Genomic DNA, 27,503 nt, shown 5'->3' on the forward strand with positions numbered 1-27,503 from the left:
AAGCAAGCGATAATTCACAAAGAATACACGCATTTTAGAAAAATCAGAAGTGCGTTTGAGTTTTGTACATGCGAACATTCGTCTCTGAAGTCCGTTCAATTAGGTTATCCCCGCACGAAAGTATAATTAGTTGCAATAATCTTTAGAATTTTGTAAAGTTGTATACGCCGGAACTGATCGCGATCTCAAAATTAAATCCAGGCTTTCCACCATCTGTTTGCCCCATGTATTGGAGTTTTTCGGTCACATAGCCAGAAAGGACGGACATAACCTCGAACTGATGGTCACTGGCAAAGTCAAGGGCAAACGTCTGAGAGGTTGAGTTCACATGTTGTGTACTCATATAAAAGTTTAAATTAATTTATTCCATATTTTACGAGCATATAAAAGAACTGCTCTAAACAACAATAAAAAAACAATTGTATTTTTTTCTCCTCTCCTTATCATGTATTGTAGTGATTTTGAAAAGAGCAACACCAGAGTTTCTTGCCCGTTCTCTGGTGAGAACTGCACGAACTGGTGGTAGAGTTAATATTGACGGAATCTAAATCACTACATAGTATAAAACAAAGTCGCTTTCTCTGTCCCTACCTTTGTATGCTTAAATCTTTAAAACTACGCAACGGATTTTGATGCGGTTTTTTTTAATAGATAGAGTGATTCAAGTGGAAGGTTTATATGTATAATAACATCCATTAAATAGTGGAGAAATATTGCACCCGTGCGAAGCCAGGGCGGGTCGCTAGTAATGTATAAAATTTTTACGGATTGAAATAAATCATTTCATTTCATCAGATGGTCGGACTTAATCCGCTCCACGATTAACACCAAATTTCATGCTGCGCTCCACAATGCCAAACATAGGAATAGATGGCGCAACTTAATCAAAAGAAAGGTTCATGTTCAAGGGATCACGACCCTCAGCAATGAAGAATACGATGCGAGGAGGATACTTCGGAACCGTGATGCCAACCGCCCAAGGAACGCTTTATTACTTATTTATATAAAATTTATTTAAATATTGCACATAATAACTCGACATAGAAAGGTACCCTAGATTCCGAACTAGCGTTAGCTGTATCTTGGGAGCTAGTGTCTTCCCTTCCTTTACTCGCTTTAATAGACGCTCATAACACGGATGCTAGCATTTTTTATTACTTTGAATTAACCCCGATAATTGTTAGAAACACATAGATAAGCTAATTTGTAAAAACACGTACAAAGATAATATGTAAAAATATTGCGAAAGTACATGCCAACTTTGTAAAATCAATTGATTAAAAAAACAAAAAGCTATCTAGAATAGCAGCGGCGATAACACTTCGGGAATCAATAACAAAATATCAAAGCATGATAGGCATTACTGTTGTTACATTGCATATATTTTGCATAATCATAACGAAATTTGAAATTACTTTTTTTATCACATTGCACCTAAACAGACGATCTGATAAAGTTTTGTCACGAACAAGGAAGCAAGGCAATTTTGATAATGCCAATATTATAAAGAAAACAGACAAAATCCAAGCTAAAATTATGTTTGTTTTAAAACGATTTCAACTTTGCGTATGCTGGTGATCTCTCATATGTGAGAGTCCTGGGTAGGTACCACCGCAATGTCTATTTCTATCAAGCAGTGTGTAGTAACTGTTGTTTTCCGGTTTGGATATTGTAGTGTAACTACTGGACATAAGACTTAACATCTCACGTCTCAGGCGAGCGCAGTGGAATACCAAACACTTTGTAATTCAAAGTGTTGGTGTTTCTACTATTTCAGTCGTATCGTTTACCAGGCGAACGGCAAGCTCGTCTCGTCATTCAAAGCAATTAATGTCAAATCTCAAATGCTTGTACGGGAACAAAAATGTACTTGCACTGTTTTTGATACCAGAAATAGATATTGTGATGGCATCTACAACCTGAATATCATAGGAGACATCTACAATCTCACTACGCATCTGCAAAAACCTTTTTTACAAAGCAAATTATTATTTCAATTTAAATATTTGATATTTTATGTGCGATAAGAAATATAATGTGTTGGTAATGCTTTTTTTATTGACCAAGGTATCGGGACGTAAAATGTCCTGTCATTACAAAATTGTGTATGTCGCGGATATATAATAATTTGTTATCTGTACGCTAACTTGACCCGGTTGACGTCACTAGGCCGCTATCGAAAAATACGGATTAGTCACAATCGGCGCACGCGCGCGATCGCATCATGGACGGGGCTGTACGGCTGTCTGCCTTAGTCTGAAACATAAAATAATAAAAAGTTATTTGAATTTCGAATGTATTCAAATGTGATTGCGCGTTCGAATTGTGAATATTTATAAAGAATGCTTAGTAATTGTCAGTTTTGGAATTAATGTTTTTGAAATGTGAATGTGACGTGGTTTTTCAACTTTAATATATCACACTCGCGTTCTATATTTGAAACTGTGTTGACACTGGCAATCACATGTGTAAATAGCAAATAACTGATAACGTATATGTTTACGTTGTAAAGTTTCATTTAAACCTAAATTATAGTGATGTCAAGCATTGTTCTTCGAGTTTCCATGCAGTGTGGCGGCTTCAGCGCGCATAATTCCCTTTGCAATAAATTTTATTATGCGAGTGATATAAAAAGTGAAATATAATTAGTGAACGTATTCGATAGGAATGTTATTCGATTAAAATCGATGTTTTCATCATGGGACGACGATCGTATCGCTCCAACTTCTTTATTATGAAGCAAGGCATCTTCAAGTTGTGATACAAAAGGACTAGTGCCAAGAGGACGGTAAAGGCTGCAAAAGCGTAAATTAAAAAGGACATTTAAATTTCGAATTTAAATTATTGGATTTTGATTTTTGAATTTGGAACGTAATTTTTAACGGTTACGGAGCTGACTGCCAGTGCTAGACTATTCTAAATCGTGCTGTATAGTTATTAAAGTGTTTTTTGCTTTGAACGTGTTGTAAAAAGCCTACTTATGCCATTCTTTTTGCACGTCCGTACTGTCAAGAGTAGAAAGGTGCATAATTCAGAAACCATTTGCTTGTGCAGATTTTGTTGTGCCTTACGTCGCACGAGGACAACAAGCGATTCCCTAACGAAAGTATCCGTTAGTGTATTAAAACGATACAACTTTTGTCTCTGGTCGTTCAAGTACAGACTATTTTTTGATCCATCATGAATTATATCTTGGTTTACTCAATAAGAGATAAGAGGACAATGGAAAGTCGTATGTTTGTGTGCGTTAGAATTATGGAAATGACTTATTTGCACTAATACGGGCGCTGTTTGTAGTTGCGTCACAGAAAATTACAGCTGTAAAGCGCAATATCATTATTATTATTTTTTAAAAATGGTACACAAGATTATCTATGGACGTGGCTGAACGCTGATTGGTCGATAATCGAACTTGTATGCACTGAGGTATTATCTTGTACTTTTAAAAAAGGAACGTCGCGCAAGACGCGTTGTCGTCATGTTGGTACTTACAAATAAATTTGGCGTGATGGAGTAATACTATCTATATCTATAGATAAGTACAGATATATGAAAGAAATACAATCGCCACAAGGCACGTACGGACTTACATAACAAGATAATTTATATAGAAACAAGAAAGACGAGAGGATTGCTGAGATTTTTAGGGATTATGGATCTGTCTGTAGCGAGTTTGCAGTACCCGCATCCGTACTTCCCTCTGACGCCATTCCGACCTATACTATACCGGGAACCAGACTACTACCCGTTTTATAAAATATACGATGGTAAGATATTTAATGGTAATACATTGGGTGGTGGTGGGAAAAATATGTTCTATTTTTAAATATAATGTTTTTCAGACAAAAGGTTTGTTAGATATAATACTTTTTACATTTCCGGTGACTAACACCGGCTGTGCAAACATTGTGAAAGAATTCATATTTCAAATTTTAAATAAAGAATACACACATTTAAATAAATAATGTGTATGAATGAATTGGAAAAATTTCATATTGTCGTTTATTATATTATGTTTTCAGCTTTATTTATATTATGTTTTCGGCTTCGCCCGCGTGAAGGAGTTTTTAGGGGTATTTTTTTTTTCCGACTCACTTGATATGTAGCGTTATATTATGACCAAATTACACAAAATCATTATAAATTGTAGCCTATGTGTTATTCTGATGTATGACCAATATTACTGTGAAGTTTCATCCAAATCCGTTCAGTAGTTTTTTCGTGAAAGAGGAACAAACATACATACATCCTCGCAAACTTTCGCATTTATAATATTAGTAGAATATTGCTCGCAATTCCGCCCGCATGAAAAAGGTTTTCCGATATCTAGCTATATTTTTCTCTCGATAAAAACTAGCCTATATCTTTCCCAGGATCTTAAACTATCTCCATACCCAATTTCATCTAAAACATCATTTTTTTTTAATACTGTTCGGAGTTAATACGCGCGATGTTCACGTCGTATTTTAGTTCCAAGTTCGCCCACATGCCGCTGTTGGAGCCATCCAAATTCAACTTAAATTGAACCTTTAAACCATACAATAAAGCTCAAATTCGTGTTAAACGTTCAGGACCCTATTCTCTATAAAAGTAAACTATAAAGCGGCCGTGTTTTCTTCGTGAAATCAGTACGGAATGGTATTCTGTAATTTTTTTTTTTGTAATTCACATAAATATTATTATTTTTTAAATCCGTTTCCGCTATAACGTAGCATTAAAGTATAATAATATTCAATTTTTTTTTATGTGTAATGCTTGCAATTAGACGGTAGGCTAATTGGCTTAAGCGCCATTTTTTTTGCGACACTTAGGCTAAATATGATTAACGCTAATATGTCTTAATCATAATGCCTTCCACCCTGTGTTATATACTGTGCCACTGCACGGGCCTCCTCTACTACTGAGAGGGATTAGGCCTTAGTTCACCACGCTGTAGTGCGGGTAGACTTCACACACTCTCGAAATTCCTACAGAGAACTTCTCAGGTATGCAGGATTCATCACGATGTTTTCCTTCACCGTTAGAGCAAGCGATAATTCACAAAGAATACACACATAATTTTTTTAGAAAATCAGATGTGTGCCCTTGGGATTTGAACCTGCCGACATTCGTCTCGGCAATCCGTTCCACAACCAACTAGGCTATCGCCTCAACTCCTAAAAGAAGACAGTGACAGCATGAAGTTTTAAATGCGTTTAGCGTTAAATATGTTTAGCAAGGCGGCCTAAGTTACATACATATTTAAAAAATAAAAATTAACCTTTTTAAAAATTTTCGTAAAGATATGTCGCTTAGCCTTTAACTGTCGGTTATGATTATAGAACATTCAATTGTGTATTTTCGAAAATATTTCGCTTAAGACAATTAGGCTTCCAACTGTCGGTTATGATTTTGAACTTTCAATTATGTAATTATGCTGTTGGTACGCTAAATAAATTAAAAAAAAATTAAACGCGGTGCGGTGATGATGCTTGTTGCATTATTAAAATAACGCGTGGCGCAGATAAGCCGTCAAGTGTAGAGAAACACCAACACCTTGTGAAAAAGAAACCCGATTCATTCGTCTAGTCGTAATTTTTTTGTAGGGAAGTATGACGAAGCATTTTCAGACATATAAAGCCGTTTCGTATTAAAAAATGACGATACATAATTATACTTATACTGATAGTCTATCTATATCTATATTATTATATAAAGCTGAAGTGTTTGAACGCGCTAATCTCAGGAACTATTGGTTCGATGAAAAATATTATTTTAGGTTAGATAGCCCGTTTATCCAGGAAGGCTATGGGTTGTGTAACATCACGCTATGACCAATAGGAGCGGAGCAGCAATGATTTTTTTGCAAACAACGAAGAAAATTTATTTACTTTGAGAGCTTCCATTATGTGCGTTGCGTTTACGGTTAAAGTTAAAGCAACAACAATGTATGTCTGAATTGTTCCTTCTAAAAAGTTAAATAAAATCACTACATAGTATAAAACAAAGTCGCTTTCTCTGTCCCTATGTGTGCTTAAATCTTTAAAACTACGCAACGGATTTTGATGCGGTTTTTTAATAGATAGAGTGATTCAAGAAGGTTTATATGTATAATAACATTAAATAGTGGAGAAATACTGTTATTTTGTTATGTTATACCCGTGCGAAGCCAGAGCGGGCCGCTATGTTTTTATATACAACGTTCACAGTTTTTCTGTAGTGTATTTAGTATCAGCATTGCACCCGCGCGAAGCCGGGGCGGGTCGCTAGTATATTATAAATCAAAGTCCCCCGCCGCATCTGTCTGCCTGTTTAAACGCGATAAACTCAAAAACTAACGAACAGATTTCGATGAAATTTGGTATAGACATAGTTTAAGACCCTGGGAACGACATGGGCTACTTTCTATCCCGGGAAAATATACAGCAGGACTTTTATCCCGGAAAATTATCACGCGAGCGAAATCCGGAGCAAACGCTTCTTATATTATAAACACATTGTCATTATACTAAAATATATCGCACGGATTACGATATGAATTAGAATTCTGATAACTATTCTATTGTGTAGAAACCATTTAGGTATTTATATACCAGGCTTATGAACAGCAGCGGCGAAGCGTCCACATAACTGTATTCCTACCGGATTTCCTTTTAGGTTTATTTACGTTTGTCGCGATATATATTTTGTTTTGGCTTTAACTGACGAGACGAGCTTGCCGTTCGCCTGATGGTAAGCGATACGACCGCCCATAAATAGAAGAAAAACTATCCAATACCTTAAATTACAAAGTATTGTTTGGTATTTCACTGTGCTCGCCGTCCTGAGATATGAGATGATAAGTCTTATGTCCAGTTACATTGGCTACAATGTTCAAACCGGAACACAACAGTGACTACACACTGCTGCTTGGCAGCAGAAATACATTGCGGTAGTTCCTATCCAGGCGCACTCTCACATACAAGGGACTTAGCACCACGATATGTTAACTAGAGCAGTTTTCTTTGCATCATAAAAGAAATTACTTCTCGCCACGATAACTAGCTTGGTACTTATAGGGTACCGGACTCATTTTTGTTCTTTACTATTATTCAATATTAACATAATATAAATTATAACACAGAAGGAATTATTAAAATCCGGCAAAAAATCAACAAGTTATAAGTATTTGAATTTCGGTGGAAGGGGTGATTAACAAGAAACAGAAAAGGGACGAAATACCAACATGTGACGTTATCGGGAATTAAGACGCGTGCGAAAGAAAGAGATGAAGCGATATCCCCACATCGCGCCCGCTTCTGCACGTTACAATATTTTAAATATGAAGTACTCGCTCATTTTTTAACCAATTTTTATGCAGTTTTCGCAGGAGTGGTTCTTTTTCGTATTATTTACCATTACATATAGAATAATGTACAAAATCAAACATAGGCCGGTCCCCTATTGCCAGCCCTGTACATGCTAACTTACTCCTGTGGGATCACAAAACGAAGCGTGAAGAAGCATCTCAGTGGACCGGCACCATCATCAGCCACTAAGGCCACTGCTAAACATAGACTTCTCCTGAAGATTTGCCAACGGATAGTCCAAAGCGGCCTACAGCGTATTTCCGCTCACTTTATCAAGTCATCAGTCCACCTGCAAGCAGACATGATTGTGTAGAATGGCATGAGATTGCCATCTGCTGCCATTCGATACATTATCTGGTCAGCAACGCGCTTACCATTATGTGCAGAGCAATTTGTAATGCTTGATAAAAAACATATTTGCAATTACTTTCTATTTGATTAATTTCGTTGCGATAAGACTGCTTAATAATAAATAATAATATCAGCCCTGTATTGTATACTTGCCCACTGCTGAGCACGGGCCTCCTCTACTATTGAGAGGGATTAGGCCTTAGTCCACCACGCTGGCCTAGTGCGGATTGGTAGACTTCACACACCTTCGAAATTCCTATAGAGTACTTCTCAGATGTGCAGGTTTCCTCACGATGTTTTCCTTCACCGTTAAAGCGAACGATAAATTCACAAAGAATACAGACATGATTTTTTAGAAAAGTCAGAGGTGTGTTTGGGATTTGAACCTGCGGACATTCGCCTCGGCAGTCCGTTCCACACCCAACTAGGCTAAGACTGCTTAGTGTTCCCTAAATGTCGCTTAGCATCACCGCTCGGTGTCATGTCCTCGATCCTGGCTTGCTGGAGATGTAGTGGTGGCTGTGTAGGCGGGTTAGTAAAAAGGATATCTTACTGCTGAGCCTCTACTGAGAGAGCTTAATTCAGTCCACGCTATAATGCATGAAGACTTCACATACTTTAGAAATGTTTAGATTTTTTTTTTATATGCGTGCACGGCAGTCACCCCACTGGCACCTGATGGTAAGTGGAGTGGTCATAGAATGTCGACTGACGAGAGATGATTACCCCTCAGTCGACACAATTATGCCTGTTGGAACCGGATATACACAGGCTGATCCCGGAACTGAGACTGCCTCGGTGGCGTAGTTGTATTGCACGTCCGGTACTATAGCGCTCTGAGGTCCTGGGTTCGAATCCCGGGTCGGGCAAAGTGATATTTGGGTTTTTCTGCTCAATATCATCCCGGAGTCTGGAATTTGTGCCCGATATGGCGATAGGCTCGCCCCCTATCACATCATGGGACGGAACATACTTGGCGAAAAGTGGGTGCCCTAGTTGCGCCTCTGCATACCCCTTCGGGGATAAAATGCGTGATGTTATGTATGTATGTATGTATAATCCCGGAACGCTCACGTGAGCCACTATGACGGGTTTTGACACCTTGTGTACGGTCGCTATCCGGGATATAAAATATATTGATATAAATCTATATAATTATACACCGAACATCAGAACCAAATTTGTCCTCCAAAAGTTATTACCAATTGGCAATAACTGGAGGGTATTAATTGGTAATAACTTAGTACCAATTAATACTTATAAGTCGTTGTCTTATTTGATATGTCCGTGTTATTTACATTGTCTATTCTTATGTATTCGCACTTGGAGATTTCGTTCAAATGGAATCATGTCTATACTAATACTAGCTTTTGCTCGCAGCTTCAGTCGCGTGAAAGAGTATTCCCGGATAAAAGTCCCACTATATTTTCCCGGGATAGAAAGTAGCATATAACCTTCCCAGGACCTTAAACTATCTTCATACCGAATTCCATAAAAATCCGTTCAGTAGATTTTGAGAAAATCGAAAACATACATACAGATAAAAAAGAAGACTTTGCTTTATAATATGTATACCTATAGATAGATATAAAGCTGATAAGTTTCTGTTTATGAACGCGCTAATCTCAGGGACTACATTACTCCTGAAAGCTCTAGGTTATTTATCCCGGAATAACTTGTATGGACGGAACCGTTGGCAAAATCTAGTATAAGATAATATATTATTTTCGCCAACCTTACAAATAATATGCTAATTTATTTTCGCTGTTGATCCGATTAATATCTTGACTTAAAACTTTAATTATTCAGGTGTAAACGATTGTTTATCATTTCTGGTTTTCCATTAATTACTTACAGTCATGATTATTATGTGTTTTTTTATCCTTTTTTGCCTAAATTGCGTTGATAAGCTCGATAGTGTCAGAATAAATGCAAATTACCTAAGCGACAATTATAATAAAATATCAGCATGAGGTGGTCAATTGTCACCTTAATAATAATAATATCAGCCCTGTATTATATACTTGCCCACTGCTGAGCACGGGCCTCCTCTACTACTGAGAGGGATTAGGCCTTAGTCCACCACGCTGTTGTGCGGATTGGTAGACTTCACACACCTTCGAAATTCCTATAGAGAACTTCTCAGATGTGCAGGTTTCCTCACGATGTTTTCCTTCGCCGTTAAAGCGAACGATAAATTCACAAAGAATACACACCTGATTTTAGAAAAGTCAGAGGTGTGTGCCCTTGGGATTTGAACCTGCGGACATTCGTCTTGGCAGTCCGTTCCACACCCAACTAGACTTCCGCCGTTGTCACCTTGTATACTTTGTATAGACTACTACGTGTTGAGAGTAATTAATTATACAAATAAACCAGTGTAGAAGAATATTATTTAAAGGTTTTAAGTTATATCGAAAACAAAATGTCTAAGTGTCGTTTTAAAGGCCAATTGGAATTTGTGATCAAAGTAATTACGTAAACGAAATTATACTGCGAAAATGGAATATAAATTGAGGCATCAATTGATTTGAAATGTTAATATAAGCTCGGCTCGTCGTTGGAATATATCGCTATCTCGCTCACACGCACGCATTACACGACACTGACGTCACAAGTCGTATATTATAAACCGCTTACAAACTCCTTCTGTCTTCTTAAAAATGTTACATTTATTTGAATATATTCTATATTCTTTTTTTTATGTATTTAAAATTAGAATATCATTTTTAAATATGCTAAGTCACGCATGTCCTGGTTTTCTAGACCTTGGACTGATTTTTCGCAAGCACATCGCCAGGAATCTTTGAAATCGACTTTGGCCAAAACCTACGAGTCATAATAATCGGGTTTTTTTTTTAAATAACACGCTCGATAACGGCGGATAATTCCGTTAGGTAGTGATAACGCCCGCTGCCCTACCAGCACATACCATTTTTGACAGTCACCGTGAGCAAGACATTATTGTACTGACTTTCATATCATTTTTAGTCATATTTGTTCTGATAAAAAATACGATTTCAAAAAAAGAATACTTCATGGCATATTGTTATGGTGAGTGTTTTGTTTTTTTATGGTGAAGATAACTGAATCGTAGTGCTGATTAAATTATGTTTTAATTAAATTTTATTTTTAATGATTTTCTGTTAATGACGCAAAATTTATTCGTTTTTTAATTTAATTTATCTGTATTCATATAAAAATGTATAATAAAAATATGTCGAAAATTTTTTATTCATGTTTTCTATCGGCGAACTTACTAAGAAACACTAACGAAAACCCAACCTAATTGTATTATATTTAAGTCGTTTTTGGCACGTTTTAACTCATCTACAATATTTAATACTACATTATACCCACAGCTCCGTCTAAAGCCTACTTCGAATCATTAACTCTCTATTAATGAAATCATTTCCAGAACCAGATAAATAATTTCACACATATTGCTGTATACCATTACTATGTGATGACTAAATGTTTTAATACACCTGTGTGACGTCACAAGCCAATCAGTCGACAACAAAAGCTAATAAATAGTGTACATACCCTCTAAAGTACGCAACATTTGTTTCAACATGACCCTACGTTTGTAAGCCTGGCGAGGGCCGGTTTATACAACCGGACTTTCGTGTGAGTTCTCTAAGTGCTCACAACTCTTGAAAATTAGGCGACCCACTAACGGGTTACGAAGCTCAGCTCAACAGTCACTGGTCAGTCACGTCTTGTTAAACAGTATGCAAATAACATCTGGGGTTGTATACTACATGGACCTTGTTGAGACTATACGGAATTTCCGTGCTTTCCGGCGTTTTTGCCATGTCTATTGTAATCAAATCTCACAGCTCATGTGATAAGACCGTTTCTTTTAATTGTATCCGTGATGCTTTATAACTAGCTTAGCTAGCTGTAAACGTCCCTGGTTTTAAGTTTAAAACGCCTCTGGAGGGAAGTGGACAATTAATATTTCCAACTCCTACCTATCTATTTGATTATCGTTGCGGGATAATGACATTAGTGTTCCCTGAGACTCGGCGAGCTTCACCGCCCGGTGTCATACAATGCCACTACTGATCCTTACAGGAGTTGTAGTTGTGGGTGTGAGGGCGGGAAAGTCTCTCAGTCTCTCAACAACTGGGAGAGAATGAGGTATCAATGATTATGTGCGCGTAGTCGTACCGAACTAACAAACTATACATTGCCGGCCGGCACTGTTAGAAGGGTCGGGGGGACGGGGAACGCGGCGAGGACTGAACTGCGGTCTTGTAAAGTGTAGGAGTATCAGGAATTTGTTTTAACGACAAATAGCCAGAGTGATATCGTCCTCTAAGTCTGTCAGAACTGAACGCGGCCTTCTCGATTTAGCTTGAATGGAGGCCTTGGTCTATCAAAAGTTTATAGCATAAATTATCATAAATACCCTTACAAAAATATTTATATTCCAAAAATATATCGACAGTTGGCTAATTGACGTAAGCGACAATTTTTCGAAAAAATTTAACTAGGTTAAAAAACATAGAAATTATCCCAAAAATATATCGACAGTTGGTTAATTGACGTAAGCGACATTGTTTTTCGAAAAATTTAGGTTAAAAAAACAAAGAACGTGCTGATTTTTAATATGTACGAAACTTGTGTCACAAGAAATGTCGCTTAAGTATTAGGCTTTTAAACGTTAATATTAACGACCATTCATTGTTTCAGGCATGTATACGATGCGGATGCTGGACGGGGCTGGGCCGCACCACGCTCCCCACCACAACCACTCCCACATGATGATGACAGGTTGGTACCAGCCCCTATTGTTTTTATTGCAAACTAGCTGACCCGACAGACGTTGTCCTGTCTTAACTATGTATGCACGCGCGCATTCCGTCGATCGCTGACAGTTATTTCAAACAATTGACAGTTATATAAAATTTATATTTTCATTAAGTTTTCTTAATTTTTCTAACCTTCCACTCAACTTCCTTAATTTGTTCTTTCATAAGTAACTTCTCCTGACAATAACAAACAACAACAAAAAAAATTGTGAAATCGGCCCAGCCGTTCACGCGTGATGGCGTGACCAAGGGAAATAGGGATTCATTTTTATATATAGATGAATGACGAGACGAGCATACCACTCGCGTAATGGTAAGCGATACGACCATAAACAGTAGGAATGCTAGGTCCGTAGCAAGCTTACAATTAAACACTGGGGGAAGGATAGAATTCTTTTAGGATAGGTGGCGGGGAGATGGAAGGGAAATGTCAGTGGACATAATAAGACTTAACATTTCATGTCTCAGGCGAGCGCAGTGGAATACCAAATACTTTGTAATTCAAGGTGTTAGTGTTTCTACTGTTTGTCGATCGTATCGCTTACCATCAGGCGAACGGCAAGCTCGTCTCGTCATTCAAAGCAGCAAAAAAAATCTCGATTTAGAAATCGTTATGAACCCTAATGGTCTTTCCATTTCAGCAGAGCGGGACTCCGCCTCGGACAGTGCGGTGTCCTCCATGGGCTCCGAGAGGGTCCCGTCGCTCTCCGACGGAGAATGGTGTGATGGCAGCGATTCTGCGCAGGAGTTTCACAGGTATATTATTTATTATATTTTTTTATTTAACAAAAGGAATAGCACATAACACAATCATTATAAACAATACTTAAGCAGTAAATTGCATTAAAACTAGATTGTCTTAATGTAATTAATTTAGTTTGATTATTTAATTTAGTTTAATTTTATTTTTGTTTTAATATTGCTAATGTGATTTTGTATTTTTTTTATTATATATGTACATCACGCTTTCTTACCTTTCCACGGGTAGGCAGAAGTAACCTACATTTCGCCAGCTATGTTAGGTCCAGTCTTATAGAAGCTACGACCTCTTTAATAGTATAACGATTACTAAAGAGGTCGCGTGGTTGAACAAAAGTCTCGTGGGTCGGGATTTACGCAGGAAAGTGACGCTGATTTTCACGCGGACACAGCTACATTTCTTACAAAAAAGGAAGCGCAAACCGCGACAAAAATGTTACGTTTCAGGACCTAAGGGGCCGTTCAAGTATTACGTAACGCAATTTTTGAAAATTTTTGAACCCCATGTTACGCGCCGTAACGTTTTCCTGTACGCCCCCGTCCCCCCTACAAAAGTAATGTAACTCTAAAGTGACATTTTTTTTTGTAATATTCACAATTATTTTTAAAATACCGGAAAGTCGCTAATATACCTTTATTGTTTTAAAATAAACAAACCAATGTTACATATCGCTTTGTACGAGACCGCTGTCCCGCGCATGTAAAGCAGCGTAACATTTTACAAGACCCCTCCAAATTGCGTAATACTTGAACGTCCCCTAATGTTTTGTCAGTAAGATAGTATTCAATCAATTTTGTACACCTCTAGGTACAACAATGATTTCGTTGAATACATGACGAATAAACTTACATTATCTTGTTGATAACGCTTTATCCCGATCCACCTTTATCGTACGCAAATACGTAATTTCGGAGAAAATTCACCCAAATCTAACATACGATACACACATCAGATAATGCAAATAGATAATAATATCAGCCCTGTATTATATACTATCTCTGTAGGGCCTCCTCTACTGAGAGATTAGGCCTTAGTCCACCACGCTGTAGTGCTGGTAGATTTCACACTTAAAATTCTTATAGAGATCTTCTTAGACATGCAGGTTTCCTCACGATGTTTTCCTTCACTGGTAAAGCAAGCGATAATTCACAAATACACATATAATTTTAGAAGAGTCACGTGCGTTTGAGTTTTGAACCTGCGGACATTCGTCTCGGCAGTCCGTTCTACAACCAACTAGGCTATCACCGCTATAAATAAAGCAGAAAACATGTAAAGAATTATTTACATTTATTATTTTCCTTTCCTGTAGTGTCTCGGAAGGTTCGCAAATACTATTTTATCTGTTGGTTGAAAGCCGTTTATGACATGTTTTTTAATTCTTTATCATGTATTTTAAACAGCCTTATAAATTAAAATATACACTGCATCTGATATTAAGAGTGGGGTCCAATAGAATGTCGACTGAGAGATGATTACCCCTCGACAGACACAATTATGCCTGTTGGAACCAGATATACACAGGCTGATCCCGGAACGCTCACGTGTGCCACTATGGCGGGTTTTAACACCTTGTGTCCAATCGCTATCCGGGCGGATATAGAATATTGCTACCAGCAAATCTAAAAGTCTTTTAGTATCAGAACTATAGTACAAAATACTCAAATACATTTTAGTTGAGAGAACTACAAATAATTAATTTATCGATTTTCTCAAAATCTACTGAACGGATTTTTATGAAATTTTGCATGGAGATATTTTAAGACCCTGGGCAGGTTATAGGCTACTTTCTATCCCGGGAAAGTATATGGCTGAAATGTTATCCCGGAAAACCTTTCCACGCCGGTAGACACGAGCAAAATCTGATAATAAAATAATCAATTATTACCTTTATCAGTAATGTTTTCATGATATGTTGGGAAAATCCACTAATAGATAAAGTAATATAAATTTATATTAGCTATTGACTTAAACATTAGATAAAGTACAAAAATGATTCATTTATTTAGATAAATACACTGTGCCTAGAGGAAAAATATGAAAAATTGATTTTTCATATTTTTCATCGGACTACCTCGGAATCGTAGTAGTACTGAATACGTAGTACAACAGCGCTCTGAGGTCCTGGGTTCGAATCCCAGGTCGGGTAAAGTTAATGGGTTTTTCTGCTTAGTATCAGCCCGGAGTCTGGAATTTGTGCCCGATATGGCGATAGGCTCGCATATCACATCATAGGACGGAACACACTTGGCGAAAAGTGGGTGCTCTGGTTGCGCCTCTGCATAACCCTTCGGGGATAAATGCGTGATGCGTGTGTGTTTTACTTTTTTCTATCTCATTGATTCCCAAATTGGTCCATGGATACCTCAGGTCCACGGGGGACTTGACGAGGGTCTATCTTGGCATGACCAAAAAATAGGGGTTCACAATTCATAAGCGAGGGTCTAACCCCCTTATTCATAAACGTTTTTTATCTAAGGACGGAGTAAAGCTGTGATAACAAGCTTGTTTCTCAGTGCCCAACGGCACTGAGAAATAGACATAGGGCCGTTGTGATTGGTTATTATTGTTGTATTTCAATATTAGCCAATCACAACGGCCCTACGTCTACGCACTGCGAAGGCTGCCATGCCGTCAGCACTGAGAAACAGACTTGTTATCACAGCAATGCTCCGTCCTTAGATAAATAACGTCTATGAATAAGGGGGTAAGAGTATAAGTCGCTCATATAACTAAAGACATTTTATTAAAGACATTTTATATGGTTCATTTATCTCGGAAAAGTGCACAATGGGATTTTTATTTAGAAATGACAGACGGAGTCGCAATCAATAAAAAAAGTTGTTAAGAAAAAACTAGCAATTCATTATAGTATGGTAGACAAATTTCACACTTTAATAACAAGTTTTTTTTTTTTTTAAATGAAATGATTTATTTCAATCTGTAAAATGTTATACATTATTTAGATTCCGTCAATATTAACTCTACCACCAGTTCGGAAAGCAGTTTTCACCAGAGAAGAACGGGCAAGAAACTCTGGTGTTGCTCTTTTCAATCAGTTTAGGGTAAAGACTACAGTACATGATAAAGTGAGAAGAGATATTGTTTTGACTTTTCACAAAAATAACCGTTATTACTTTGTTAATACAGTTCAAAATTCCGGCCCTACGAGAGCTCATACGGGCGCGAGCGGTCGGCGTCGCACCAACCACAGAAGAAACATCATATGTTCGGCAAGAGATGCTTCCAGGTCAGTTGAATTTGCCAGAATTATTCATTTATAGCAAGATCAAAAACCTAAAATAGTCCATCAAAAGAAATGAATTGAATTTGAATTAGAAATGAGTTTATCAATTAAGAAATAAAGAAAAAAATCAACCAATTTATTATATGAGAAAAAAAATGTAATAAAATATAATAATTGAATTTTTTATAATCAAATTACTTAAGACAAAGTTCACAATTTTTTTTTTTGTAAATGGTGTCCTGAAAATAAAAAAACTTTTATATAATTGTAAAATGTAGATATTGTTTTGACTTTTCGGATCTCAGTCCCCCTTATAACTATAAATACTGCAATTTAAATCGTGAGAAAATCAAATTATAAAATCCATTTTTTTTTTGTTTTTATACAAATATATAAAGTATTCATAGTAATGAATACTGAAATTAAAAACGTGAGAGAATCAAATTATATTTTTTTTATAAATATTAACCTCAAACATTCGTTCCAGGAACAGTCCGCTCCCCCCATGGAACCGGTGCCGGCCCCGCGACCCGCCCCCGTCAAATACGAGTGTCCCGAGCAAGCTTACCATCACGACAACTTGCACATGCACAATGGTACGTACAGAGAATATATCACAATGACGATATTCCTTAAATTTCATCACGATTACTATTAGTTGACAGTTGCTGCAACTAAGTTGCCGCAACAAAGTTGACAGTTGCCGCAACTTAGTTGATCGGTTTGGTGATTTAGTTGCTTGTGATCAACTGTTGGTTAGTGTTCAGTAAGATCTGAATTATCCCTGTTCACCACATGTTATAGTAATAAATTACTAGTTGTATTACGGGTCGGGCAGTGATATTGAGTTTTCTACTCAGTATCAGCTCGGAGTTTGGAATTTGAGCCCAATATGGCGATACCCCATCACATCATGGGACGGAATACGCACGGCGGAAAATGAGTGCAGCAGTTGCACCTCTGCCTACCCCTTTAACGATAAAAAAACGCGAGTGTAAATATTATAAATTTATCCTACAATTATATACAAATTGACTTATAATTTTGTTCCCCAGCGGAGTTCGGCGCGCGACACCAACTCCCGCCCCCGCACGTGGCGAGCCTGCAACCGGCCCTCGATCTGAACACAGCACACTCCAGCCACGCTCTGCTACAGGTACGTACTACATACGGTTGAAACATGGACAATATGGTATTTGACTCATTTTTTTTTAATAACTTTTATAAAGTATGTACGTCGTATAAATTCTAAAACAGAAGAAATCTTTAAAATCTGATGAATAATCCGCAAGTTATAAGCCATTGAAATTTGGTAATAGGGGTAAATGTCAAAAAACAGAAAGAAGACGAAATACTTGCGTGTGACGTCAGCGGGCCTTACGATGCGTGGGAAAGAAAGAGATGGAGCGATATCACCACTCCACCCTCACGTAGCACTATTTGAAATTTGAATTACTGCCTCATTTCTTATCGAAGTTTAATGCTGTTTTCACAGAAGAAATTCCTTGTTGTACTAATAATGGCTGTTACATATTAAAAATGCATAAAATTACACATAGTCAAATACCCTATTGTTCGTATGGTCATTTACGACCGATTCTAATAAATTAAATCATGGTTTCTCAAACTTTTGCCTCCATAAATCTGTGTATTAACTTTTTTTTTTATTGGAAAACCACCTTCAAAAACTATTAAAAAATGATTAAACACATTGATTCCCAAAGTGGTCCAGGTGGCCCCCAGAGGTCAACGGGAGACTTAACGAGTCCACGTTGGCATAACCAAAAATGGTGGTTCACAATTCGTAAGCTAGAGTCCACGAAAATATATCTGGTTTGATAGTTAAGAACTAAAATGTCGGCTTGACTTCATCTATGTAAGCAGATAATATTGACAGGGGCCGTAAGGCACGGTGACCCCAACATAACTGTCCAGACGTCCCGAAGGCTGGGCGGTAGTGGTCCTTTCGGCTCTACACCAAAAAGGTACACCGGAACCAGAAAAATGTTAAAACTGGTCTATGAGTCAAAGTTTGAGAAGCTCTTAGGCTACTTCAATTCAGAACCACGTAGAAAATGTGTCAGTATGCATTATATTATTCCAGACTGGAATCCCAAGCCCTGTGCAGCCGACCCCACGCTTTTCCTACGCAACCCCAGAACGCGTGCGGCACAACCACACGTACAGCGCTCCCCTCGCCGCCGCTGATCAACGGCCCGCTGCAGTCAGAGACAAGAGAGGTAAGAAGCCAAGCGAGGCCACGATGAGGCCAGGTGGGACCAGGTGTTTAGAATATAGCTTTGATTGGGGCTTGATAAAGGAACTTGATAGATTATAAAGTTAGACCACGGCGAGGCCAGGTTTTTTATGATACGCCAAAGGCCAGCTGAGGCTAAGATGTTTGCGATATTGATAGTAATGAATAATTAAAGCAATTTAAAACGTAGTTTGACAGCATTTTACTATACCGGCATTTAATAGATATATAAAGCTAAGCCACGGTGAGGCCAGGTTTTTAAGATTAAAGCTCTAAAGGCCAGCGTTTGTTAAAATATTCGCAATATGAATAGCGATGAGTAATTAAATCAATTTAAAAATTTTGTTTGACGGAACGTATTTCTCTTTACTTTTATGATTCCTATTTTTTTATTGCACAAGTAGAAATTATTGTAAAACCAAAGAAATTTGCTAGAACATTTGTCCCCATCTATTTTCATATTTATTATATTTTCTCTTATTATTTACCTTTATTAAAAAGAATTGTCTATGCGCAGTACGGCGGCTTACGGACGGCAGCATGTCCGATGGCGGTTCCTCGGCAACTAGCAGCGGCCAGCATTTGACAAGAGACGAGAAGAGAGCTAAAGCACTCGGTGAGCACTCTACAGTCTTGTTTGGCCTTTATGGCCTTTTGGCCTTTTAATGCTTAAGCGTAAGACAGTCGGTATATCATTTTATTTTTCGTAGAACTGTAAAATGTGTAGGTTGGCCTCAATTGGCCTTTAGCGCGAAGAGCTCTAAAATACTTTATCATACAGTTATAAATGTTTTTCTATATATCTTTTGCTTTATTTCCATGATCTTTCATCGTTTATAATTGTGGCCTCAATTGGGCTTTAGCGTTAAATATTATTCTAACATATTAGACCTATGATCTATAGTCGCATAACGGTGAGCACTTCGCGGTATTTGTTTTGGCCTCCATTGGTCTAAACATTAAATAAGTTTATACACTATAGCTTAGTAAGAATATGTCCGTCAGTCAATATTTTTTTATTTTTATTGGATAATAGAACCTGGTCTCAATGGGCCTTTGAATAAAATATCGTTATTCACATAACATGTAAAGCTGGAGCTTCTGTTTATACTTACCATCAAGCGAGCGGGATGTTTCTCTCGATTCAAATGCAATAAAGAAAAATATATAATGAAAAAACGTCACAAGAAAGCGAAATTCGCTATTTACGTAGACGACTTAATTATTGTACTAGTAATTTTAGTTTTATAACCACATTACTGAAGTGTTTATGAAAAAAAAAAAAACAATCTGGAGGTATATTTTTTGAACGAAAAAAGAATTTTTTTAAAAATCGGTTCAGAAGTGAACGATTTTGAGGTAACAGATATAAAAAAATACACGTCGAATTGATAACCTCATTATTTGAAGTCGGTTAAAAATATATTTCATACCTCTCACCATACCTATTATTTACTAGCTGACCCGACAGACGTTGTCCCGTCTTAACTATGAATTTGCAGCGCGCATTCTGCCAATCGCTGACAGTTATTTCAAACAATTGACAGTTATATGAAATTAATATTTGCGTTAAGTTTTTTTAAATTTTCTAATTTTCTGCGCAATTTTTTGAATTTTTTCTTTCACAAGAACCTTCTCCTGACAATAACAAACACAACAAAAAAAAATAGTGAAATCGGTCCAGCCGTTCACGCGTGATGACGTGACCAAGGGAAATAGGGATTCATTTTTATATATATAGATTAAAAATCAAATTCCAAAAATAATTTTCAATGTTGTTTCCCAGGCATACCGCTAGAAGTGCAAGACATAATAAATTTGCCTATGGATGAATTCAATGAGAGACTGTCGAAACACGACCTGAGCGAAGCCCAACTATCTTTGATACGCGACATACGACGCAGGGGAAAAAATAAGGTATATATTGTTTATTTTTATAGATTTTTCTTAATTGTACAAGTCTTAAAGAAAAGTAAGAGAGAAAAAAGTTTTTATTATTGGCTCAAAATGTATAACACATAAAGTATATTTTAAAGATAATTAGATTAATGTGCCAACAATGGGCTAGTCGTTCAGCTTAATGCTGTTGCAGTACAGCTGCAGCGCTTTTTATTGAGAAACCCAAGTGTCTTCAACTCAATATTACATTAATGAAGTATTTCAACTCAAAAACTTAAATAAATGAAATTATTGAATTAAAACATTAAAATTAGCATCATCATTATCAGTTATAAATAATATTTTTATATACCTAATTAATTAAATTTGACCATTCAAATTCTTACGAATATTAAAATTAAGTTACCAACCTCTCACCAAAACATCAACTTTACTCACAAACCACTCACTAAAACCTCAACTTTACTCACAAACCACTCACTAAAACATCAACTTTACTCACAAACCACTCACTAAAACCTCAACTTTACTCACAAACCACTCACTAAAACATCAACTTTACTCACAAACCACTCACTAAAACCTCAACTTTACTCACAAACCACTCACTAACACCTCAACTTCACTCACAAACCACTCACGGACCACATTGTCCGCAGGTGGCGGCGCAGAACTGCCGCAAGCGCAAGCTGGACCAGATCACGTCGCTGGCGGACGAGGTGCGCACCGTGCGCGACCGCAAGCAGCGCACCCTGCGCGAGCGCGCCGCGCTGCTCGCCGACCGACAGCGCCTCAAGGAGCGCTTCGCCACGCTCTACCGACACGTGTTCCAGGTGAGGCCTGCACTCCAAGCACCCAAACATGATAAACTATATAGTTATAATGATTTCTTATTCGCATTGGCGTGTTTTTAAAGCCTCATTTAGACGAAGTAATTTTGTTGAGAAGCCATAAATAGTTTCTTATGTTTACGCGAATGTTAGACATTGAAATTAAACTACTTTTCGGATTCTATCACGGTTTTTTATATTTTAGTGGACGGGTGGGACTGTCCTGTCAGTCTCCTCGTGAGCATGAAGGCTGCAAAGTCTTCGAAACGTCGGGAGACAACTATCATATAAAAAACCGCGATAGAATCCAAAAAGTAGTTTTATTTCAATATATAGATATAGAGCGGACATCAGGGCCTTTTTACTCCTAAAGTTATTACCACTTGGTAATAAGTCTTCTTATTTGAAATGTTCGTCAAGATGTCACAGCGTCCTTAGATATTAACACCAAAAAATATAATGACAGAAAATATGCTAATATTCGCATTAAACATTATTTATTAAATTATTCTTACAACTCTTTGGTTTAAGGAAAGTTTTTTTTTTGCTCAGCCCGGGGTCTTGCGTCGTGTAGACTCCATTGAATATAATAACCTCATTGACGAATTCAGAAATAAATTAAGAGCCGTCCGTCTATGTTTTTATTTCTCGCCAGTCAACATTTTCTTTCGGCTTCACTTCACTCAACATTAGGTGAAGCCGTTGTCGATCTTTGCTAAAAAAAATGATGGACGTACAAACTTCAATCTTATTACAAACGCAATAAGTGTAATAATGTCCTCGTTTCGTTCAGAATCTCCGTGACGGCGACGGTCAGCCGCTATCGTCATCTCAGTTTTCGCTGCAGCAAGCCGCCGACGGGAATGTCGTGTTGGTGCCAAAGATGCAGCATCATGGTATGTAACACTTCCATTAAACTAAAACACCTTTATATATATTCATCTGAAGTAAAAACTACTGAACAGATTTTCATAGTTACCATCAATGGTAAGTGGTGATAGCCTAGTTGGTTGTGGAACGGACTGCCAAGACGAATGTCCGCAGGTTCTAAACCCAAACACACCTCTGACTTTTCTAAAGTTGTGAATTATTGCTTGCTATAACGGTGAAAGAAAACATCGTGAGGAAACCTATTGAGAAGTTCTCTATAAGAACTTTAAGTGTGAAGTCTGCCCGCACTACAGCGTGGTGGACTAAGGGCTAATCCCTCTCAGTAGTAGAGGAAGCCTGTGCAGTGGGACAGTATATACAGGGCTGATATACTATAACATCAATGGATGGAATGATTCAAGGAAGGTTTTGCGTATTCAAGTTTTGTAAGGCAGAAAGAGTAAACATATATACTTTGCTACAGGGGAAAGTATATCACATAAAGTATTTGTATTTAGAAGTAAAGGAGATGATAGATTTACATTAAAATACTTGCAGAGCTTGACTTCGTCAAGCAATTTTTACTGTGTCAACAAACACGGTAAGCAAACTTCTGCAAATAAAGCAGGACTTGTGCCGAGTTTAGTTTAATTATTGAAATATCCCATCCTAAGAGGTTTCTCTATCCTTCCTCACTCTCTAGCTTATTATAACAAAATATAAAATATCTAATTAAATTGTCAAGCGACAACCATCATTATATAAAACATAATAAAGCTCAATTTTGTTACAGATCACCCAATGAACCGGACATCGGACGATGACGTCGACAGGAAAGCCAAGAACTACGAACAGTGACACCCAATGTGACAATGACGTCACGAAACACCTCCTGTTTGGGCTTACGGGCTTACTCTAACGTAATGAGTGTGATGACGAGGTATTTTGGCAATATGTGGCATTATCACCGTTATATGGCAATATTGTGTATTATATGGCAGTTTGACTTAATATGGCAATTTCTTATATGGCATTTTTGTTATCAATATGGCATTTTTTCACTTATTATGGCAATTTTTTGCCGCATTGGCAATGTTTTTGCATTAGCTGCATATTGTCGTTAAATATAGCTCGTAATTACACTTATTATGTTTATCGGAGGTGATTTTTGTGAACAAATGGATACTTGAATGATATAATTATGTAGGAATAAGTCAATATTATTTTAAGTTGTTTTTTAAACAAGAAATACGTATAAATCGATGAGAATAAGTTCTTTTTACGTATTTCTTTAATTTATTTTTGCAAAAAAAAATTAAACTTGTACTTCTTTTTAAAACCACATCTAAGTTTCAAAAACGTAGTTTGAAATAAAAAAAATACTTTTGACTTATTTCTATATATGATAAAGGTTTATTTACGAATGCGAAAAAAAGTGTGGACGCAATGTAATAGCTATTTCAGAGAATAGTTTGAAATATGAAGTACATTTGACCGCACTTTCATAGCATTTCTAAATTGGTAATATGGGATGGATATTTGTAAAAAGCTGGTAGTAAACCTTTTTTCTCCAGTTTTTTTCCCAAATTCCTGAACATAAACACCGTATTTTGCGTAAAAACTTTGAAAAAACTTAAATGGTCGGGAAAATGGCATATGTAAAGTATTTTACAAACTAAACAATAATTTTTCTTTTCTTGTTTTGTAAAATACTAAAAAAATGGTAGATTTTTTTCATCACTATACTAATTCCTACCATAAACGCCATTGGACAGCTTCTAGTGAAACAATCCAAAAATGCTCAAAAAACTAACAACTAATTCGCCACTCGCAATTGCAGCCAAAAAACCTAATCGCCAGTTGCAATTGCTACGTCGGCTAAGATTGTCACTGAGCTGCAAACCTCCTAAAACTAAGACAACTCGAAATTTATGTTTCAAAATGAAATGTGATAGAAAAGAATAATTCCATTTATCATAGACACTCATTAGGATTTTTTTGTTTAAAAAAAATAAATTGTCCGTAGACAATCGTTTGCCAAAACTTAATACAACGCCATCTATAATTCATCAATAAAACCAACTACATTATTCGAAATTCAAAAATTTTCCGCGTCTGAATTAATAATAATTATGAAGCAAATGATTGTCTATGGGCACACGGACATTTGTCTATGCCTCGACTGAAAAACCGTAGAGTTTAACCAAACTGATGTCTGTGACATCGACAATCGCAATAAGTATATTATAAACTATTACTAACATTTGGCAGGGTTGAGAAAGCCGATTCATATGCAATTTTGAACCATAAAACAATAACAAGGTAATGCAATTTTGAACTATAAAAAAATAAAGCCTTTATGTTACGTTACATTAATAATAATATTACTATTAGAGCTATATTCGCCTTCCCATTTAGTTTGAAAAAAAATACTTAGTTCCCTTTAAAAAAAAATATCTAGCTGTATTTACCACTTCACTTTTTATATGCATGAAAAAACATGGTACTTTTGGACTGAGCTGTACTTAACTTCCTCTTAAGAATAATTAAAGAATCTTTCTTAAGAATTAGCAAAACAGATAATGTAATTACCATCTAGTGCAGTCGCTGCCATGTCAATAGAGTAATACTGCCGTGCTAAGCTCAAAAGCGGTATCTCAAAAAAAATATCTTGATTTTTATGTCTTATAGCTTAAAAAAATACCCATCCAGTGAACTTACGTAAATATCAGTATCTTGTTTAGAACTTGTTAAAAAAACCTTAAAAAGTTTCTCTATCTCAGTTTTACATACAAAACTATATTTACAAAACTTTGATTATCTCGAAATAAGGTTTTCCTGACATACCGCTTTTGCGTTTAGCACGGCAGAATAGAGAAATAAAAAAAAAACAATAAAAAAACAACAAAATTTCCTATGGGTCGGTTTTGACCTCAGTACATTTTCTATTCCTGCCAACTAGGTTTGATCTATGTTGTATATTTTTCATTATTTATATAAGAATCAGGGAATTTTAAATTCTTGTTTCGCTGCTTCGGATGCGACTGTGTTATCTTTGACAGCGATTGCGAGTGGCAACGGTTGCTAGTCGTTGTCGCGCTGAGGTGTTTGTCAACTAGTAATATCAAATCGATAATATTTTGTTTTTATAGGGACTGTTTTTTTTGTTATTTATATTTATCAAAATCATTTTTTTTATGTTGGCACCTCTGATCTCCAAAGATGGCGCAGCCGCAGTATTGCCACACAATAAAAAATACTATATTTCGAATACAAGTACAAATATTAGAGTTTTCAAATAGTTTATTGCAACTTATAGTTTTGGTTATACTTGAATTTAAAACACTATATACGTCTTCGCTACGTGACCTTGAAAAACACGTCTAGAGTTCCAATCTGGCAGAAATTCAGCCTTGAAGTCTCCCAGTGCTTAGTATTAAATCAAGCCAACCTGAAATCTAATTTAGGTTAGCAAAAAATAAAGCCCATTTTCATGTGTAACCAAAACTCGAATTATCTAAATATATTTCATTATTTTTGTGGAATCTGATCATGATTACTTGTGTAAATAAAAATGTATTTAATAAAACAATTTTTTCGAACAACATTTTATTATATTAATGGAAAAGTCCGTTAGTGCTTAATCATTTTACCGATGTGGTTTTTTTAAAAGGTTTTCGAAATAAATGTTTTTTTAAATCTCGACAACGGTTACATAAAATAGGATTATTTTAACTTCAGAATAGGATCTAACTTTTTATAGAATAAAATAAGTCCAATAAAATCTATGCAAAAGATTTGAGAGACGTAGCAAATTAAAAAAAAAACATTACGAAATATACTATGGGTCTAAACCATCCCATTGCGCAGTGTCGTCTTATGGGTCAAAATTGACCCGTATTTTTTTATATTAGTTCAATTTTTTTACCTTATTATTGTACTGTGTTACACTAAGGTTTAGTAGAATTTGTAAACCGTGGTCGAGTAAGGTGCAATGTAATTACAGCTTCTTAAAAACAGAAAATAAAAAAATACATATTTATATTTATTATTAAGTAAGTTAAGTAGGCGACGGGTAAAGCATTTTTCTTTTAAGTTTTTTTTTTATTTACCAAGCTGATTGTACAAAGGCTGTGGGTATCTTACATTTGAGGCGAAAATAATTTAGGTCACTATAGGTTTTGGCCGTTAAGTAACAGTAGAGTAAGCAATAATTAGCATTAACTTTGCCCGGGCAATGCGACCTTAAGTGACCCATTTCTTGCTTTGTTAACATGGCCTTCGCCAGTAGCTTGGTAGCGTTTGAGGAAAATGTAAAAAAGGGCAAATTAAATAGTTGCTCTGTGCTGGAATTTCACGGGTCAGAAATGACCCACTAGATTTTTAACACTTGATTTTTGAAGCGCAGGCCGCAAATTCACGAGGTTTCATTGTAAATCCAGCGCAGTTTTATTTTTTATTAAAAGTTACCACGCATTTTTCTCTGTCGCTCACCATCTTTGTATTGTTCTTTGTCATTGACAGCTGTTAAATTATTTAGAACAAATATAAGTAGGTTTAATTTATTGTTTTATAAAAATTGCAAAATTTTATATTTCGAACAAGACTTATAAAAACTTATTTTGTTAAAGCGCCACTGACTTTAAAACTTTAAAAATAAGAGTGGAGTTATTTAAAAATCTAAAAATGATTATTAAAATGTCCGGGTCACTTTTGACCCATCATTTTGACAGCTGTCAATGGTAAAACAATGCTAACTGTAAATAGCTTTTGAGGTGTAATCTAGTTGTAACGCGAAACTGTTGTAAAATATATCGTGTAAGTTTTACTTTTTTACTTTAACATCTATATAGGGTAACATAGAGTAAGGAACTTAATATAAAACTATGAAATTTTATGAGTTTGTTTTATTTCTCTTTTCAACTCCTTGCGTTGATGTCCTCAACGACATGTAACACCCTACACGGATCACTTTATTCCGGATTATACTGTCTTGGATTTGTAAATAGGCCGTATAAGCCGCGGCCTATGGGCGTCAGATTTCAGAGGACGCTCACTCGATTTAATTAATCATTCGTTTATTTAACTTTAGTGCCTTCCATGATACAAACAAATGAAAAATTATTAAGTATTTTAGAAAC

The 27,503-nt window shown here is 36.3% G+C and overlaps 1 protein-coding gene across 6 annotated transcripts in view; it reads left to right on the forward strand.

The window, feature by feature from the left end:
• LOC115452605 (segmentation protein cap'n'collar) overlaps positions 1 to 27,259 on the forward strand; it is a 160,643-nt gene extending 133,384 nt beyond the window's left edge. For 4 of the 6 annotated variants that reach the window (XM_037441861.1, XM_037441710.1, XM_037441748.1 and 1 more), the window contains exons 12-22: positions 12,381 to 12,461; positions 13,141 to 13,255; positions 16,410 to 16,509; positions 16,994 to 17,102; positions 17,562 to 17,662; positions 18,611 to 18,746; positions 19,281 to 19,379; positions 20,550 to 20,680; positions 21,322 to 21,495; positions 22,286 to 22,388; positions 23,156 to 27,259. In XM_037441861.1, the coding sequence (XP_037297758.1) occupies positions 12,381 to 12,461; positions 13,141 to 13,255; positions 16,410 to 16,509; positions 16,994 to 17,102; positions 17,562 to 17,662; positions 18,611 to 18,746; positions 19,281 to 19,379; positions 20,550 to 20,680; positions 21,322 to 21,495; positions 22,286 to 22,388; positions 23,156 to 23,220 (1,214 nt within the window). In that variant the 3' untranslated portion in view covers positions 23,221 to 27,259. The remainder of the gene's footprint in view (positions 1 to 12,380; positions 12,462 to 13,140; positions 13,256 to 16,409; positions 16,510 to 16,993; positions 17,103 to 17,561; positions 17,663 to 18,610; positions 18,747 to 19,280; positions 19,380 to 20,549; positions 20,681 to 21,321; positions 21,496 to 22,285; positions 22,389 to 23,155) is intronic. The other 2 variants (XM_037441895.1, XM_037441821.1) reach the window with 1 other exon arrangement.
• Positions 27,260 to 27,503: the final 244 nt, after the last annotated feature.

The sequence above is a fragment of the Manduca sexta genome, chromosome 1 (assembly GCF_014839805.1).
Source record: "Manduca sexta isolate Smith_Timp_Sample1 chromosome 1, JHU_Msex_v1.0, whole genome shotgun sequence".
NCBI classification, from domain to species: Eukaryota; Metazoa; Arthropoda; class Insecta; order Lepidoptera; family Sphingidae; genus Manduca; species Manduca sexta.